Source organism: Pogona vitticeps, chromosome 2 (genome assembly GCF_051106095.1).
Source record: "Pogona vitticeps strain Pit_001003342236 chromosome 2, PviZW2.1, whole genome shotgun sequence".
In the NCBI taxonomy this organism is placed as follows: domain Eukaryota; kingdom Metazoa; phylum Chordata; class Lepidosauria; order Squamata; family Agamidae; genus Pogona; species Pogona vitticeps.
Window position 1 is genome coordinate 186100951 of NC_135784.1, and position 15238 is coordinate 186116188.

Consider the following 15238-nt stretch of genomic DNA (forward strand, 5'->3'; position numbering starts at 1 on the left):
ACACACCCACTTTGGCCCTGATTCAAGCACAAGCATGTTGTCCTTCAGTCCCATTGTCTTGTGATGGGATGAGCAAGCTTCCAAGGGGGGGGGGAGAGAGAGAGAGCAAAGGAAGCTTGCTCTGGGTATTTAAAAGTCCTTCAATCAGCCTGATTGGCTGATACTGCTGAATCATCAGTAGCATCGTTCCAGATATTACAATTACGTACTTTTCCTTAGGTGTTAAACCTTTCCAAGCTTTCCAGATATGCATGCTGTTAACCTGTACCATATACATTAGGACTCTTGAGAGATAGACTGGGTTCGCTGTCATGACGGTGCCCAAGCAGAGTCTTCCTTTATCCACACTGACTGATCATCAAAATAAATGCTTAACACCATTTCTTCTTATTGCTGCCTTCTCCCACACCCATTGGCTCCCAGTGTTTGGGGAATACTTTGCTCACCTCTCTATCTTGCATTTCACTGTTTTGTTTTGTGATTGGTCATCAGAAAAAGCAAACAGTTTACTTTGCAAGTCTGATTTCTGAAGCACACGGCTCAGAGGAAATCCTGAAAGAAAATACGTATTCTCTTCAATATCACATTTGATCTTTAGTAAAAGACTGCACTTTAACATTAAGACAGAAGCATCTGTGATGTAGGAAATAAAATCATTTTGTGAAATGTTCATATGTGGAGGCTAGTGGTAACTAGGGGGGATGTGCCTTTTTTTTTTTTACTCCGCAGAATTCCCCAAGAATTCTACACCAACACACTCCTTAAAAGACCACCTAGATTTAACTCACCTGAGTCTTATCTCCAAGGCTGCCTACCTCCAGCCTTGCTCTCATTGTAAATGTACAAAAAGGGAAGCAGCCTCTTGAAGAACCACCCCACCCATGAAGCATCACAGCAGTTTCCTTTTTGGTACCTTACAATCTTGGAGGTAGGCCCTGGTCCAGGCGAGTGAAAAGCAGAGGAGCTTGAAGGCCTGAGTCTGTGTGTGCTGCAATCCTCAAGATTCTGTTTGGCAAATTCTTGGCAAATTCTGGGAACCAGATTCCAAAAAAGAAAAAGAAAAAAGAATGGTGTCTCCTTAGTGATATGTATTCAGTAAAGCATTACTGAAATGTTTTGCTTTTCAACAGATATTAAACATTGTTTTAAAAAATCAGATGTTAAACTCTTGTTCTCGTTGGGAGTTTGTGTACCTGGGGGCTCAAAGACCTTGTCTACCAGACTTGTGCAGGTTGAGGGGGAAATGTACTTACCCGTCAAACTGCCATCATCTGTTTCAGGAGGCATGGGAAGTGTTTCCTTCCCTGTTCTCTACAGCCAGGAGCCTGGCAGAGGACCTCCTCCATTTCCTTACAGAAATCAGCTGTGGCTTTTGAAGATTCCTTCAGCTTCCTCATTTTTGCTCTGCAGTATTGGATGTGCTGGCACGTATACAGTACACACTGCAGGCTTTCCAAAGGGCCATGTCTCTGTGATGGCATCGTGCAAGGATTTGTACATTAATGTGGATGTGCCTGATCGTGGGCTAGAGGAACCAAGGAGCCATGAGCAGAGAAGCCAGTCAGGTAGGTGGCACAGTCTGGTGGATGAGAGCAAATGGGTTTTTTGTTTTGTTTTGTTTTAAAGGACTGGCTTTTATAGGTTGCTAGCCATTGTCATATAGGAAGAGTGAGCAACCAGAAGCCCTCCAAACGCTTTTGGACTCATGTCCCAAGGGAATTGCAATCCAGCACTGCTTGGAGAGGCAGCCCTGCTTTACAGCACCAGGGCTGTTGTGTTCCCCTCAACAACCCCAACGGCTATTTTTCTGTATTTCTGCTCATAGCTCAGAACTGGGGCTGTAACTTGGGTGGAGCAAGTGTGGATTTGCCCCAATGCACCAAAATGTAGATAGCACTGAAATCTAGGGGTCTACTGGTGGGTGTTAGGAAAATAAACAGCAAAATTGGTTGTTTTGAGTTTTTCTCCGTAACACAGCCAAACAGCCCGAAAGAAAAAAACACACACAACAACCATTGGATCCCAGCCGTGAAAGCCTTTGAGAACACATTAAACAGCAAGATTTCTTGGCCATTCCTCTTTTCCAGAGGAGAAACATGCACTTCATTTCTTTGTTGGGGGAGTTCATGCCCATGCATCAGGGCAGAGTAGGTAGGAGACGGTGCTGATGCCCGCCTAGAGTTCCAGAAATTGTTGGTTATGGGGTCTGCTCAGAAACTGCAATAAGGGCACCAGATCGTTTGGAATGATATGCCCCACCTCCCTTGAAACATATGGATCAAGTTGGATCCCGGAGTCCTGAGACTTACCGGTTCTGTATCAGTGTCAACAGCTAGTCTTGTCAGTGACTCAGCCTCTGGGAACCAAACATCAACAGTAGAGATGGGCATGAAATGAGCCACGAAGCCAGAACCACCACCACCATGGATTGGGCTATTTCATGGTTCAATTTGGGGTGGTTCAGGAAAACACACCTGCCCAGAATGAAATGAAACACCAAACTATTATCGGCATTGGCACATAGCCCATATGTGGGCTATCACTCATACATCTGAAGTTCAATCTTCCTCAAACTTAGTCTGACTCTTGGGCTGACTCTCCTCCCCACCCCCTCCAAGTGTGGCAAATATTGGATTCGGGATGTCCAAGTTATCGTTTCCCCCCCTCCAAATCAGGTCCTCCCCAGGAAAGTGCTGTTTAGCTCACATGTCTCTTGTGTTAGATTAGAGGAAGCAGCTTTTATAGACAATTTAAAAAATTCATCAAACAAAATGCAAGCTTTTGTGGATCAAGAGCACTTCATCAGGCTTATACCAGGGTAAAGAACTTAAAGTCCAAAAAAAAAAGGTTCTTGGCAAGATAGATTTAGCCAGGCACATCTTTCTTAGATGTAAGTCAGGAAAAATGCAGGAAGCGTTAAAGTTGTTGTTTTAAAGCTGCAGCTCTGGATTGGATGCCACACCCCAGTTCTTCTTCAAACTGGCCTTCTATTGCAATATTGTTTGAAAGCAAAATGTCCAGCTCATTGCTGCTATTCAGCTCAATATTGTACATGTGCACACAACTGAAGTTCTCTAATGAGGATCCGTCTTTTCTCTCAACAGGCTCCAAGGGGAACTCTGAGGAAGACGGTCTGTATGAGGCTGTTGACCCTCTGACTAAGCTGGAAAGGAAACCAACAGAGCTAGTGCCTACATCACAACCCTCAGGTATGTGGTGACTCAGATCTCCAAAGAGCCACAGGTAGCCCCCATGATTACTCTTTGGACAGTGGACTGCCAGAAAGAGATCTGAAAGGGGGAGTAGCTGCAAGCTGGGTGAACAATGGCCATGAAGACCTGGCAAAATACTTAGTTTTTTATTGCAACCTGAAGTACGAGAAGTCAGTAGAACTGGGGCATGGTTGCTAAAATTTCCCATTTTTATCAGTGGATCTCAAAAAGATGAGGAACAAGTTATGGCCTAGAGACCTCGCACCCATGTTAGTGCATGAAGCAATTGGAAGAAACGACTGTTAGATAGTTTAAAAATGTTTCTTCCTCACTAATGTCTCATGGCATCACCTTAAATGCTGCTGCTGTGTTTTTTTCACATTGTCAAAATGGGATGGTTTCAAAACAAAGGCGACAAACCAAGATGTTGAAGTATTCAGACCTGACAATGTGTGGGGAAAGATGCAGAAAGATACTTTTTTTGGACGACATGTCCCGGAATACCCTGGTCCACACGGTCAGTATCTTTCCCGTTCCCTGGAGAGGAAAGAGGTGGAATGACTTTTTTTCTCTCCTCTCTTCCAGCCTGGAGGCCAACATGCTCTCACAGGGTGGTGATTGGTACTTGTATCGCTTTGTTGACCCTCTCCATGTCCCTGAATGTTCTGCTGCTTGCAGTGGGAACGGTACATTGTAAGTAACCTTCTGGATCTCCAAAGGGAGAGGGGGATGAGTCAGGGCTCCCTCAACTAAGAAGGATCATACTGTGGATAAGGAAGGGTGGCAGGATTCTGGGGACAGGGCTGCAGTGGAATGGGAGCACAGGAGCCCCACTTGCAAAAGGTGCCAATGTCAATCCCTGGCATCACCAGCTGGGTCTGGGAAGGATCTTGGTCTACAAGATTCATTGCCAGTTATGGTGTGCATGACAGAGCTGCATGGGCCAGTGGCCTCTCTCTCAGCAGAAGATGCCTTGGGTTCCCCTCATCCTCCATTCTGCTCTTCAAACCAGACTGCGACATACAAGAAGCAGCTTATGGACAAATATTTGAGGACTCCTCCTTCTTCCTCTCCTCCTCCTCCTCCTCCTGATCCAGAGGACTGGGGAGAGTTTTGTCACTGACGCCAAGCAACCAACAGCACCCCTCACTCAAAGGATGATGTACCCAAAGTCAGACAAACTTCATTGGCAAACATCTCACAAGCACGTCTCCTCATCCTTGGCAGTCAAAATATGAGAATAACAATATGCAGCATCTATCATTTTCCTATTCCTTCGTGATGCCTGGAACTGCTTGTCCAAGGGAGTCTGCCTCACTCTGCCGAATGGCAGGGCTGGTCACTTCCAGCTACACGACGTTGCTTTGGCTGAAAGGAGAATTCCTCCTTTCCTCTGTGTGTTTTCTAGAGTGGTAAGTGGAAGTGGTTAAGAGAGCTCTGGTTATTTAGATGGTCCAAGGCTCACCGGTGGGCATAGTTCATTACAAAATACAGTATATCACAGAAAGAGATTGAAAGTACAGTATGGTCATTTTTGAAAGTCTCCTTCCCTGGCCCCTAGTATTTCTAGGCTGAACTACACCTTTGTTCAATTAAAATAATAATAATACCTGGAATACAAACAAAGACACCAAAATGTTGAAAACTTCAGGTAATATGTATGCTGCATAGTCACTTAATCAATGAAATGAGTCCAGATTTTCAGACAGCCCCCACCTTCTAACGCCTTTGTAGACTTCCACCCGGCACTTGGGCATTAGTTACTGACAACTATTCTCCTTGGACTGTTCTGCTTCATGTCTGTGTATATCCATTGCAGATTCAAAGATGACTACTACACTGGAGCAAGTTGAGAAAGAGAATAGGCAGCTTCAGGACGCTGGTGAGTTGTGGTAGGCACCCTGGGGTGCCAGCTCAGCCTCTTTTTTTAAAAAAAGTTTTCATCGATCTATCCATTTTGTGTGTATTATACTTTTGGACAATATCTTGATATTTTTAGAATATTGACTGTGGTACACATATTTTGACTCCAATTTCTAGTATTTTGATTCAAAATCTTATTTACTGTTAATTTTAAAAGGGACTGCAATACCTTTACTGTACTATAACAGCATTTGACATTCAGGGGCTGTCAGTTTCTGAAAGTGCACAGATCTTTCAGAAATAAAACATACTGTAAAACATATTCATATATTACATATGGAGCATATTAAGGTTCAAAATCAAACTCTGAAGGAAGGCTCACCCTCACAATTCAAGTGTAAACATTTTATTCCAAAATGGGTATGCAGAAATTATAAGCACTTGATTATAAGCACCTGAGTATCGGAAATAGCCATTTCGCTCTTTTTAAATAGTGTTCATTGGCTTTCTCTCCCTTGGACTGAGACTGTGTGTGCCTCGCCATTTTCATGGTCCTGTTCTGTGGTGTTGACTATTTATTATTCAATTAAAATAGGCAAACCCTGCCTTTCTCCCTCAAGAGGCTCCACCTAAGTTGTCCTTCCCTCTCTCTGTTCCCCACCCGCCCCCTCTTTCCTATCCGCACGGCTGGCAAACCCCCTCCCCACTTCTCCCTGCCTGCTACAACTCCTCGCCATGCCAACTCTGCTCCCTGCCCCAGGCCCCGTCTCCTTCTTGCTGTACAATGCCCAGCACAAGCTTTGCGTGGCCAGGCAAGAGACCCATCATCTCACAGGAGCTTCCTGCCACCCTGATGACCGGGCACAGCATTTTCAGCTGCTCTCCGGAGGCCTCCTCCGCCACGTGGCCTCCCAACTCTGCGTGGCCGCCCCAGGGGTGAAAAACAAACAGGCTCTCGTTCTGAAGCACTGCAACGCTGGCAGCCCGCTCCAGCGCTGGGAATGCCGTGACCACGACCTCTTGGCCCTGGAGGGTGAGGCGCTCTATTTCAACTATGGGAACAGCGTCAAACAGCTGGTGATCCTGTACAGTGGCAGCGGGCCCTGGAGCCGTTGGCTTGTTTATGGGAGCCACAACAACGTCTGCAACCGTGAGTCTCCCCAGCAGTCTCTCCCCACCAGTGGGCTTGTCCCCTTCTGGCATGGAAAGAACCATGCTTGTGCTCAGATGTATGGATGGGCAGCATCCCACACCAGAGGAAATTGCCTCCTGGCAGGGCAAACAGAACAGGATGTCCACTGGGTGCTGAGAAATGACAGCCAAGCCTATCTTTAGGCTTTGCATGCAAACATAATGCTTGAGTTCTGCATCAAAAACTGTGTTACTTACTTGTCTATACGGTGGCCACTAATAGTGATCATAATTACAAGCTCTCAGGTCAATTCGGACGTACAGTGACCCTTTCCAGGGTTTTCCAAGCTATAGATGATTGATTCAGAAGGTGATCTCCCATCCATTCCCTTCTTCCGGAAGCAGCCCGGGACTGCGCAACTTGCCCAAGGCTACACAGGCCGGCCCTTTTCCCACCTGCAAATCAAACGTCTGACCTCTGGCTCATTACATAAACAAAAATGAGGTTTTGTTTTGTTTTGAATTTGCACACATATTTATTTTGCATTACATATGGTAATGTGTTTGTGCTGATTGTTTTGATAATGTAACCAATACGTTGACAGCCCTTCTCACATCATTGAGGGGGGAAATGTGGGCAAGGTGGGCCCGTGGGCCTCCTGAGGCTGCTGTCCAGGTGTTGCCCGCTGTGGATATCTTTCCGATATTTTTTTTAAACTCAAACTCATACTGGACTGTCCTCCAAAGACAAAGCACCTTCAAAGGGAAGATTGTCTCCTCTAAATGAGGCCACGTGGCCAAGCTAAAGATCTGTTTTAGGATTTGTTGACCAGAGCTCCTGACAAATCTAGCAGGAAGAGGAGAGGGGTTGAGACATCCCAAGAGTTTTCTGCCTATCAGTAAAGGAGCCGCTGATTAGGTTGAGGTTCCAGGAACCCCTTCCCACCTGTCTTTGCCTCTGTTGCTCCTTGGCTCTTCTCCACGTCCGACGTTATTCCTGTCCCCTGCTACCTCTGCCATGGTTGAAATATGCTTGAGGAGTTCGAGCAACGCTCCAGCCACCTCTGGGTGAAAGCCTTGTGGAGGGCTTGCTGCTTCTGGACTGGCAGAAACAGAACTTACTCCTTTTTGTTACACAGTTTGTAATTTCTTGTAAAAAAAATTATTTTTTTGCTACATAGTAGAAGTACAGAGATCCACAGAGGAGAATAGCTACACACTCCCCAGAACCCATCCCTTTCTTATTAACTGACACTTAAAATCTCAATAACTCACTCTGACACATTCATAGGGAAATGAACGGAAACATTTCTTTATAATTCCTTGAAGTTACAGATCATTTCTGTACTTACAATTGCTTGAAATTATAGACTTCTGCATACTGCTTTCTTTACCACACATACACTGGCAACCAACTGAACAGATCAACAGTAAACAAACAACTGCCACCCAACTAGGAAAGAGAGAGAATGAGGCATTGAGCAGATTGGCAGGGCTGTATTTGAGATCAAAGGCTGGAATAAAAAAAATTGATAGTGCTGGATAGATAATCACTCCAGCTCTAAGCAAAGGCCCTCCTAGTCACTCAAACCAGAGACAGCATGTAAGGTTGCAAATAAAACTCCAGCCCTCTTTCCTCCAGCAGCCTCTCTGGATCTCAGAAAACACTGCACTGGTGTTTGTGGCTCTCTACTAAATGAAGAGCTAAGATTCAGTGGAGTTCCTTGGAAACTTGGCAGAGGTACCTTCCCTGAGCAGATCCCATCTGTTCCCAGAAGGCTGGATCCAGTTCTCTTTCCACAGGCCCTGAAAAGTACATGGCTTGCAGCTAGCCCTTGAGGAGGGAGAAGGTGCTGACCCACAGGGGTCCCCAGGGCTGACAGGTCTCCGATCTATCACCTGAGACTCAGGGTTATTTGGGGGGAAACACGTGTCTCTTCCCCAGGTCCCAGACTTTGCACCTGAAATCTCAGGGCATACGATGGTGCCATCTTGTGATTCTGGAGTTTACAGCCGTGGCCTCTGAACACACCACTCAGAGATGCACAGGCCAGAAGCACAGTTCTCCTTTCCATTCTCCTGCTTGCAGGAGAGTCTTCCTCCCCCTCTCCAGGCATTATACCCTGAAACCCTCTGGGGCTTTAAGCATGGTGGGAATGGAAGCATGCAGGGAAGTTCCAACTCGTTTGCCCCTGGAGGTCACTCCAAACTCTGTGAGTTCAGCACCAAGCTCTGAAGAGGTGCCCGTAAGTGCAAAGATCTTACACTCTCATCCTTGTCCTTCCCACTCTCACATCCCTACATGGCTTCAGGCGATAATGCTTCAGCAGGTCCTCTCTCTCTCTCTCTCTCTCTCTCTCTCTCTGAAGCAGATTCTACTCCTGGCCCCATCCAGGACCTTGTCTACTGTTTAACATGTCGGACAGGATCTCTGTGGGGTTGACCCCAAGTGCTCTCCACAACAACACCCTCCACCCCCCGGCTTGCCATTTCCCTGCCCCAGAGATGATAGACGGCTGTCTGCAAATGGCGTGGTGGAAGGGTGGTGTTCAGGTGGCCTTGGACAAGGGTGCTGGACGTGGTGCTGGGGTGTTTATTGGGTTTATGGAAGAGAGGAAAGCAGCTTCTCACACTGTTGGAAGGAAGGACGGACGCTCTGATTCAATGCGAATGGAGTGACTCACCTTTTCTCTCTTCTTCATAGCGGTTTGCACCTCCCTTGGCCGGGACTGGACCTTCTTTCAGGGGAAATACTACTTTTTCTCCTATGCTCCGGGATCCTGGGAGCTGGCCAACCAGTCATGTGCTGCTATGGACTCCCACCTGGTGATGATCAACAGTGCAGAGGAGGAGGTTGGTGAAGCCAGCACCGCTGGGGAGAAGGGCTGTGGAAGCCACTACGCCATTTTCTCTGAGCACCGTACAGAACCAGCCAGATACCATGCTAGCAGCAGCAAAGCCATAACATGAGATATGACTCTGACAGGCAGCGCTCATAGAGGCGTGTGTACGAGTATGAAATCAGGGTTCGGGCATAGAGAGGAGGGGAGCAGCGGGCTGAGCCGCAACAGAACACACATAGGCAATAGGGATGGAAGCAATCTCTCACCATGGCAAAACATCCATAGCGTGCCCCTGATTTATGCCAAGGAGGTACAAATGCCCTGCCGAAAAATAAACTGGAGCGCACACCGTGGCTTCCCATGTAGTGTAAGGAGGTCTGCAAGCAACACCCCATACTTGGCAGGGAGATTATGGGGAAACACTCAAACAATGGCATAACACCCATTTATTGTAGCCAATGCTCTTTGTGGCTGTGAATAAAAGCAGTGAATACTAGCCTATGAATAAAAGCAGTGTCCTCTTGGTCTATGTTGCCTCCTGGAAGCATAGCCAAAATGCTCTTCTCTTTTTGTCCTGCTCTTGTGGAAGTTCTGAGCTGCAGAGACAAAAGACGGGGCGGAATAGTGAGCACGGCCAAGGTCCGGATGCTGCAGAGCAAAAGGGACCTTGGTAGGCCTCCCACCATTCTGTCCTATAACCTCCGCCAGCCTTCTCCAGCCTAGCCAATTGGGATGCAGAATCTGGGGTCCAGAATGCTTGGAGGGCCACCCCTGCTTTAAAAAAAAAGTATTTTCCATTTTGTTGTAGTTGACTAAAATAGTCATGCTTCCGGATCTTATTTTCTCTGTTATCAGGGCCACGTCACACGAATTGTGAAGTCTTCTACTAGTTGGATTGGCCTTACTGACCAGGTGCATGAAGGCAACTGGAAGTGGGTGGATGGGACAGGTGTAGACTCTAAAACCAGGTAAGCCATGGCTGAGGATTTGATTGAGCACAGTTGGGAGTCGATTACTGTTTAGAAAATACTGCCCTAGCAGGGTCTTTATTCACAAATAAATTTTAACTCATTTCTTTTAATGTGTTTCTTCTAATGTGACTTTTAGTATGCTTTTTAAGTCTGCACGACTAAAATCCCATCACTTATGATTGTGAACATAACACACACGTCTTTGCTTTTGACTGGGGAAGTGCTGCAAGTTAAGCAATCAGTGCAAGACACTCCCTCTTGCACACCAAATCATGCCTACAACAGATAATGTTGATGTTGACTTCACAATTTGCTGCCAAAAGTTACAGAGTTTGCATCATGCTGCTGTAAGATGACAATAGGATTTTGGCCATTGTGTGATACAACGTATAGGAAAAAAACATTCTATCCTATCAATGGCCTTTTCCAGAGACAATTAGAAAGGGGTTTTTCAATGTCTGATCAGAATTGTTTAAACTGACTATTATTTAAAAACTATCAGTCAGTCTGAAGTTTAATTAAGCATGTTTGGTTATTTATTTAGCTATTTGTTTAAAGTATTCTAATACATCTTTCAGTTATCAAAATCATCACCACCACCATCACAATCCAAAGACTCATTTTCAATACCTCTCTAATCCTCGCCGTAGGGCCCCTCTTAATTCTTGCAATGTTTATTCATGAGAGCCAAGAAGGAGCCTTGTTCCCTTTTGTTACTCAATAATCATCTGTTGCTTGTTTCACAACTTTTGAGGGGAAAGAATAAAAGCTTGGAATAACAGAGATAAGAGCTCAGTGAAAGAGCACCTCCTTGGCATACAATACTTCTGAGGTTAGCATTTAACAAGGAAGTTCTCTGCACTGCCTGACATTGATATGGCATTGCATAATATTTGCTGCTATGGGAGATGATTGGCTGGTGGCTTGGCTGGCTCTAAAAGGAGACAAGAAAAAAATATCATAGAGAAGTCTGTCAATGGACATTGTCCTCCTTTCTATATGCTGCATTTCCAAGACCAAAAGCACTGTAATTCTGACTAGCATGGCCTGGAACACTACAGTAAAATTATTGTTGTGCATACACCCAAAACCTGCCTGCGGGCTTCTCAAGAGCACCCAACATACATTATCTCTCAGGGAAACAGGATGCTGAGCTAGATGGATCACTCTGATCTGGCCATGCTCTTCTTGGATCACATCTTCAGTTATAAAAATGTTGGGTAGCAGAAATGGGGAAAGACTCCTGTGTAGGGTTCTGTGGAGTTATGGCCAAACAGAACATATAGGATTGGGCTAAAGAGATCAACTGATTCGATAAGTGACCAGTTCCAATGAATATAATAAGATATTTGAGGATATCATGGGTAGGATTTGGAAAAGTTACAATTTTGGCCTACAACTGTCTGCAAGTTGATTGGAATTTTTGGCAGTTAAAGTCTGAATCCATTACATTTTCCTACCCATTCCTCTTGGACCACTTACCAAGGAAAAACAAAAGCGGAGGCCAGGATACCTTCAATCCTAAGATAAACGTTTTATCCTTGTTTTTCTAGCTACTGGCAGACCAGCGAGCCCAATGGTGGAAAAAGCGAGAACTGCGCTCTGATGAAGAACAGCCTATGGCAGGACTCCTCCTGCAAAGAAAGCCATCGTTGGATCTGCGAGAGGATGCTTTAGTTCGAAGGGGTGGCATCACCCACCTGGCCTTTGTTGTTCTGGACCAAAAGCTGCCGGAGCTCCTTTCAGCACCAGAGAAGCACAGCGCCTCGAGACAGCGCTCACCTAGAGGCCACAGGGGGTGTGCTAAGAAAATGGTGCCTGTCTGTACCACAAAGATCTTGCCTCACGCTCCGTATCACTAAAAGGAACACAAATGTATTTATTTCACACAAACATATTTAACGTGCACCGTTTTTAGTTTGTAGAGCCTGAGTGTTTCAAAGTCCACTATTAGTTTTATTTTATAGACATAATGTCTTGTAAACTCTGGATCAAGGAATTTTTAAACCATTTCACAAAGCACCTAAGCAACAACATGTGCTCCGTAGAGTAGTTTCTGTCAAGAGAACAACCCCATTCTTCAACTAAACAATCCTGCATTGGTTCTGCCGCTTCATTTCTTGGGGGTGTCACCTGCCTAGACCCTGTTCATGCCATTTTCCAGGACCTGGATGTGAGGAGGGGCCAGCTTGTGACTGACATTAGCACTAAAATATGTTTTGCATTCAGTACACAGCATGAAGTTTGCAATGACTTTCTTCTCTAGGGCATTTCTCCTCTGGTGCTGAAAGGCCCTACCCATATCTGGGTGAATGCAGTTTAAGCCGCACCCAGCTGGTTTTTGTTTCAAAATGTCCTTCCTTGCTCCTCTTCTGAAAGGGAGGCCCTAATGGAACCAACAAAGTGTTTTGTTCTGGGGGTGGCATGGGGAACACAACATCATTCTGTCAGGTTTAACAGTGCAGCTTGTGTTTTTGATGCCTTGAGGGTTTGAAACATCTATGATGAGAATCTGTACTCCAAAACATACCATTATGGTGCATTGATGCCGTGTATAGCCATGCCATTTGCTGTAGAAAATTGTTTTTTTCGAACTCTGCCTCTCTTTACTTTCTTTCACCACAGAGCAGCTAGGACATTTCTTCCAACATTCAACCAAAATTTCCTTCCCAACAACTTCCACCCATTGGCTTCTATTCCCCCTGCTCTAGAGCAGTGGCTCTCAGCCATGAGTGCTTGGACTGCAATTCCCAGAAACTCCAGCCTGCACAGCTGGTGGTGAAGGCTTCTGGGAATTGCAGTCCAAGAACATCCGGGTTACCCAAGGTTAGGAACCAGTGCTAGAGCAACAAGACAATAGTCTTCTTCACCTTCTGTGTGGCAACTCTTCAGATGTACGAAGATCATTACAGTATTTTGTCTCCCCAAAGAAAGTACTCCTCTGAAAGACTAAAAGGATCATGGCAGAAAAATTGGAGCACATTAAATTGAGCATGGGCTAGAGCGGATTGGAAAGCTGACTCCATCCCGGTGGTGGTAACAAAGAAATTATTCTTTTCTGCCACCATTATGTCTGCACAGAACCATCCAACAGAGGCATTTCAAATGGTCAAGGGTCTGCTACACATTCATTGACAATAAAAGGATGCTGCAAAAAGATAGTAGCTGCTTGAATCATGGGAAAAGAGACCCTCAAAGACTGGCAAAAGAATGTTCAAGACATGTTTTTATTGGAGTACAACAGATAAAAGGAGGGATGGAGCAGCTATCTGAACAAATTGAAGATTTAGGGATGCAAATGAAATCTGTAGCGAAGATGGAGGGAAAAAATGGAGGGTCCCAAGAGCTGGAAGAACTAAAATGGGGGGGGGGGAGGGGGAACCAAGATGAAATCAATTTGCTAAAACTACAATAGAGGGAGACAATTTTACTTCTAGATCCCGGAAGTCTTCAGAAGAAAAAGGTGATGATGCAGTGCAATTGATAGCTAATTTGTTAATGGAGACATCAGCAGAAGAAATGCAGCAAACAGTGCACTTTACTATGGAAGGGAGGGGAATGGAGATGATGAGACATATGCCATAGCAGCTGGAACAAAGAAGGAGAGAGTATGTGGAGCTGATAAAGTTTTTGGGAGCAGACTTAATTAAATATAAATGGTCAATAAAATGGAAGATAAATGAATGAAAGATTACATGATAAAATGGGCACAAAATATTGGTTATAATATTGATTTAGAGCAGTGGGCATCAACTTGGCAGAATAAGAAAATGTAGATAAGATGTTCTATAGATGGTATATGACTTCAACTAAATTGTCTAAGAGGTATGAAAATATTCCTAACAAATGCAGGAAATGTAAAATGTAAAAGGGTACTTTGTGGTGAAAGATTATATGATTAAAATGGGCACAAAATGTTGGTTATAATATTGATTTAGAGCAGTGGACATCAACTTGTCAGAATAATATTAAACTTACAGAATTAGTAAGCTTTAAAATAAAAAGGGAAAGAAGGGGAAGGTCCAAGCAAATGGAACATTAGTACTACAGGTATTCTGGGAAATTGCTATAGTTTTCTCTTTGTGTGATTTCCCTTTTAAATTTAGCTGTATAAGCGGATGTAAGAATACTCTTGCACTCTCTGGAATTTTACCCCCCCCCCTTTTTTTAAACCCTGACCTCTTATCTGTACCTCAACCCCTATTCCTATGAAAAATTAACTAAAACTTGTAGAAACAGACAATAAAAGGATGCTGGCCACCCAACAACTCACTGTGGATATTTTGCACAGAGCTTTGCAGATACTGGCAGGGATTACCCGTTTACAGATGACACACAAGTAAGCTTTCAGCTGTGTGTTAGCTGCAGGACAGGGCGACCCCCCCAAAGGGCGTGGTCAATGCCCCTTTGCAGCAAAGCAGGGTACGCGCATGTCACAAACTAACTCTCCTTGAATCCCACCGTGTTAGATCATTGCCAGCCAATCTCCATCCAGCACTGCATTTTTGCAAGGACTGAAGAGTGTGGTGGCTTCTCAGACCCAGGAGGCCCTGGATGAGAGAGGCATTAGCCACATCCATTTCAAGGTGGCCTCAGGCCTTGCTATGGGATAAAGACAGATTTGGTCAGGTTGGTGGATAGTCTATGCCAGGAACAAAATGAGGGAAGTGTAGCCCTGTTGGTTCTGCTAAATTTCTTGGCAGTGTTTGTTGCCATCAACCTGAAGGGCTTGTGGAATTAAGTTCTGCTACCTGTGCTATTTTAACATCTATGTGGAGCTGCTCGGAGAGGTTGTCCCGGGTTTGTTGCCACCAATATGTGAATGACACCCAACTACAGTATCTCTCCTTTCAGCCTAGCTCCTAGAGAGCAGTGTTTGTTGTCAGTAAAGGACTGGATGAAGGCAAACAAACTGAAACTTACAGAGGTGCTCCCAGTCAGTTAAAAGGCAGATCAGGAAATAAAGCTTCAACCTGCACTGTTACACTCTTGAAAAGTCAGATCTGCAGTTTTGGTGTGGTCCTAGTTCTACTCTGAGTCTACCCACACAGGTTTCATCAGTAACCAGGTGTTCATTTGCACAATTACAGTTAGTAAGCTAACTGCACCTGTTCTATATGAGACATTATGGGGACACATCATCGGATTCTTGCAACACACCCAATGTGGGGCTGCTCTTAGAGATGTTTGGGAGCTTTAGCTTGCTCGAAATGCTGCA

At 45.0% G+C, this 15238-nt stretch overlaps 1 protein-coding gene across 2 annotated transcripts; it reads left to right on the forward strand.

Moving 5' to 3' along the window:
* Window positions 1-909: 909 nt before the first annotated feature.
* LOC110077954 (macrophage mannose receptor 1) lies at window positions 910-14285 on the forward strand. 2 transcript variants are annotated; one of them, XM_072991634.2, is made up of 8 exons: window positions 910-1565; window positions 3105-3209; window positions 3798-3905; window positions 5032-5094; window positions 5836-6225; window positions 8911-9059; window positions 9905-10017; window positions 11574-14285. In XM_072991634.2, the coding sequence occupies exons 1-8, from the start codon at window positions 1112-1114 to the stop codon at window positions 11695-11697; spliced, it is 1506 nt and encodes a 501-aa protein (XP_072847735.2). In that variant the 5' UTR covers window positions 910-1111; the 3' UTR covers window positions 11698-14285. The 2 variants fall into 2 exon arrangements, with proteins under 2 accessions (XP_072847735.2, XP_078242789.1); XM_078386663.1 differs by lacking the exons at window positions 910-1565; window positions 3105-3209; window positions 3798-3905 and adding an exon at window positions 3971-4624.
* The last annotated feature ends 953 nt before the right edge of the window (window positions 14286-15238 follow it).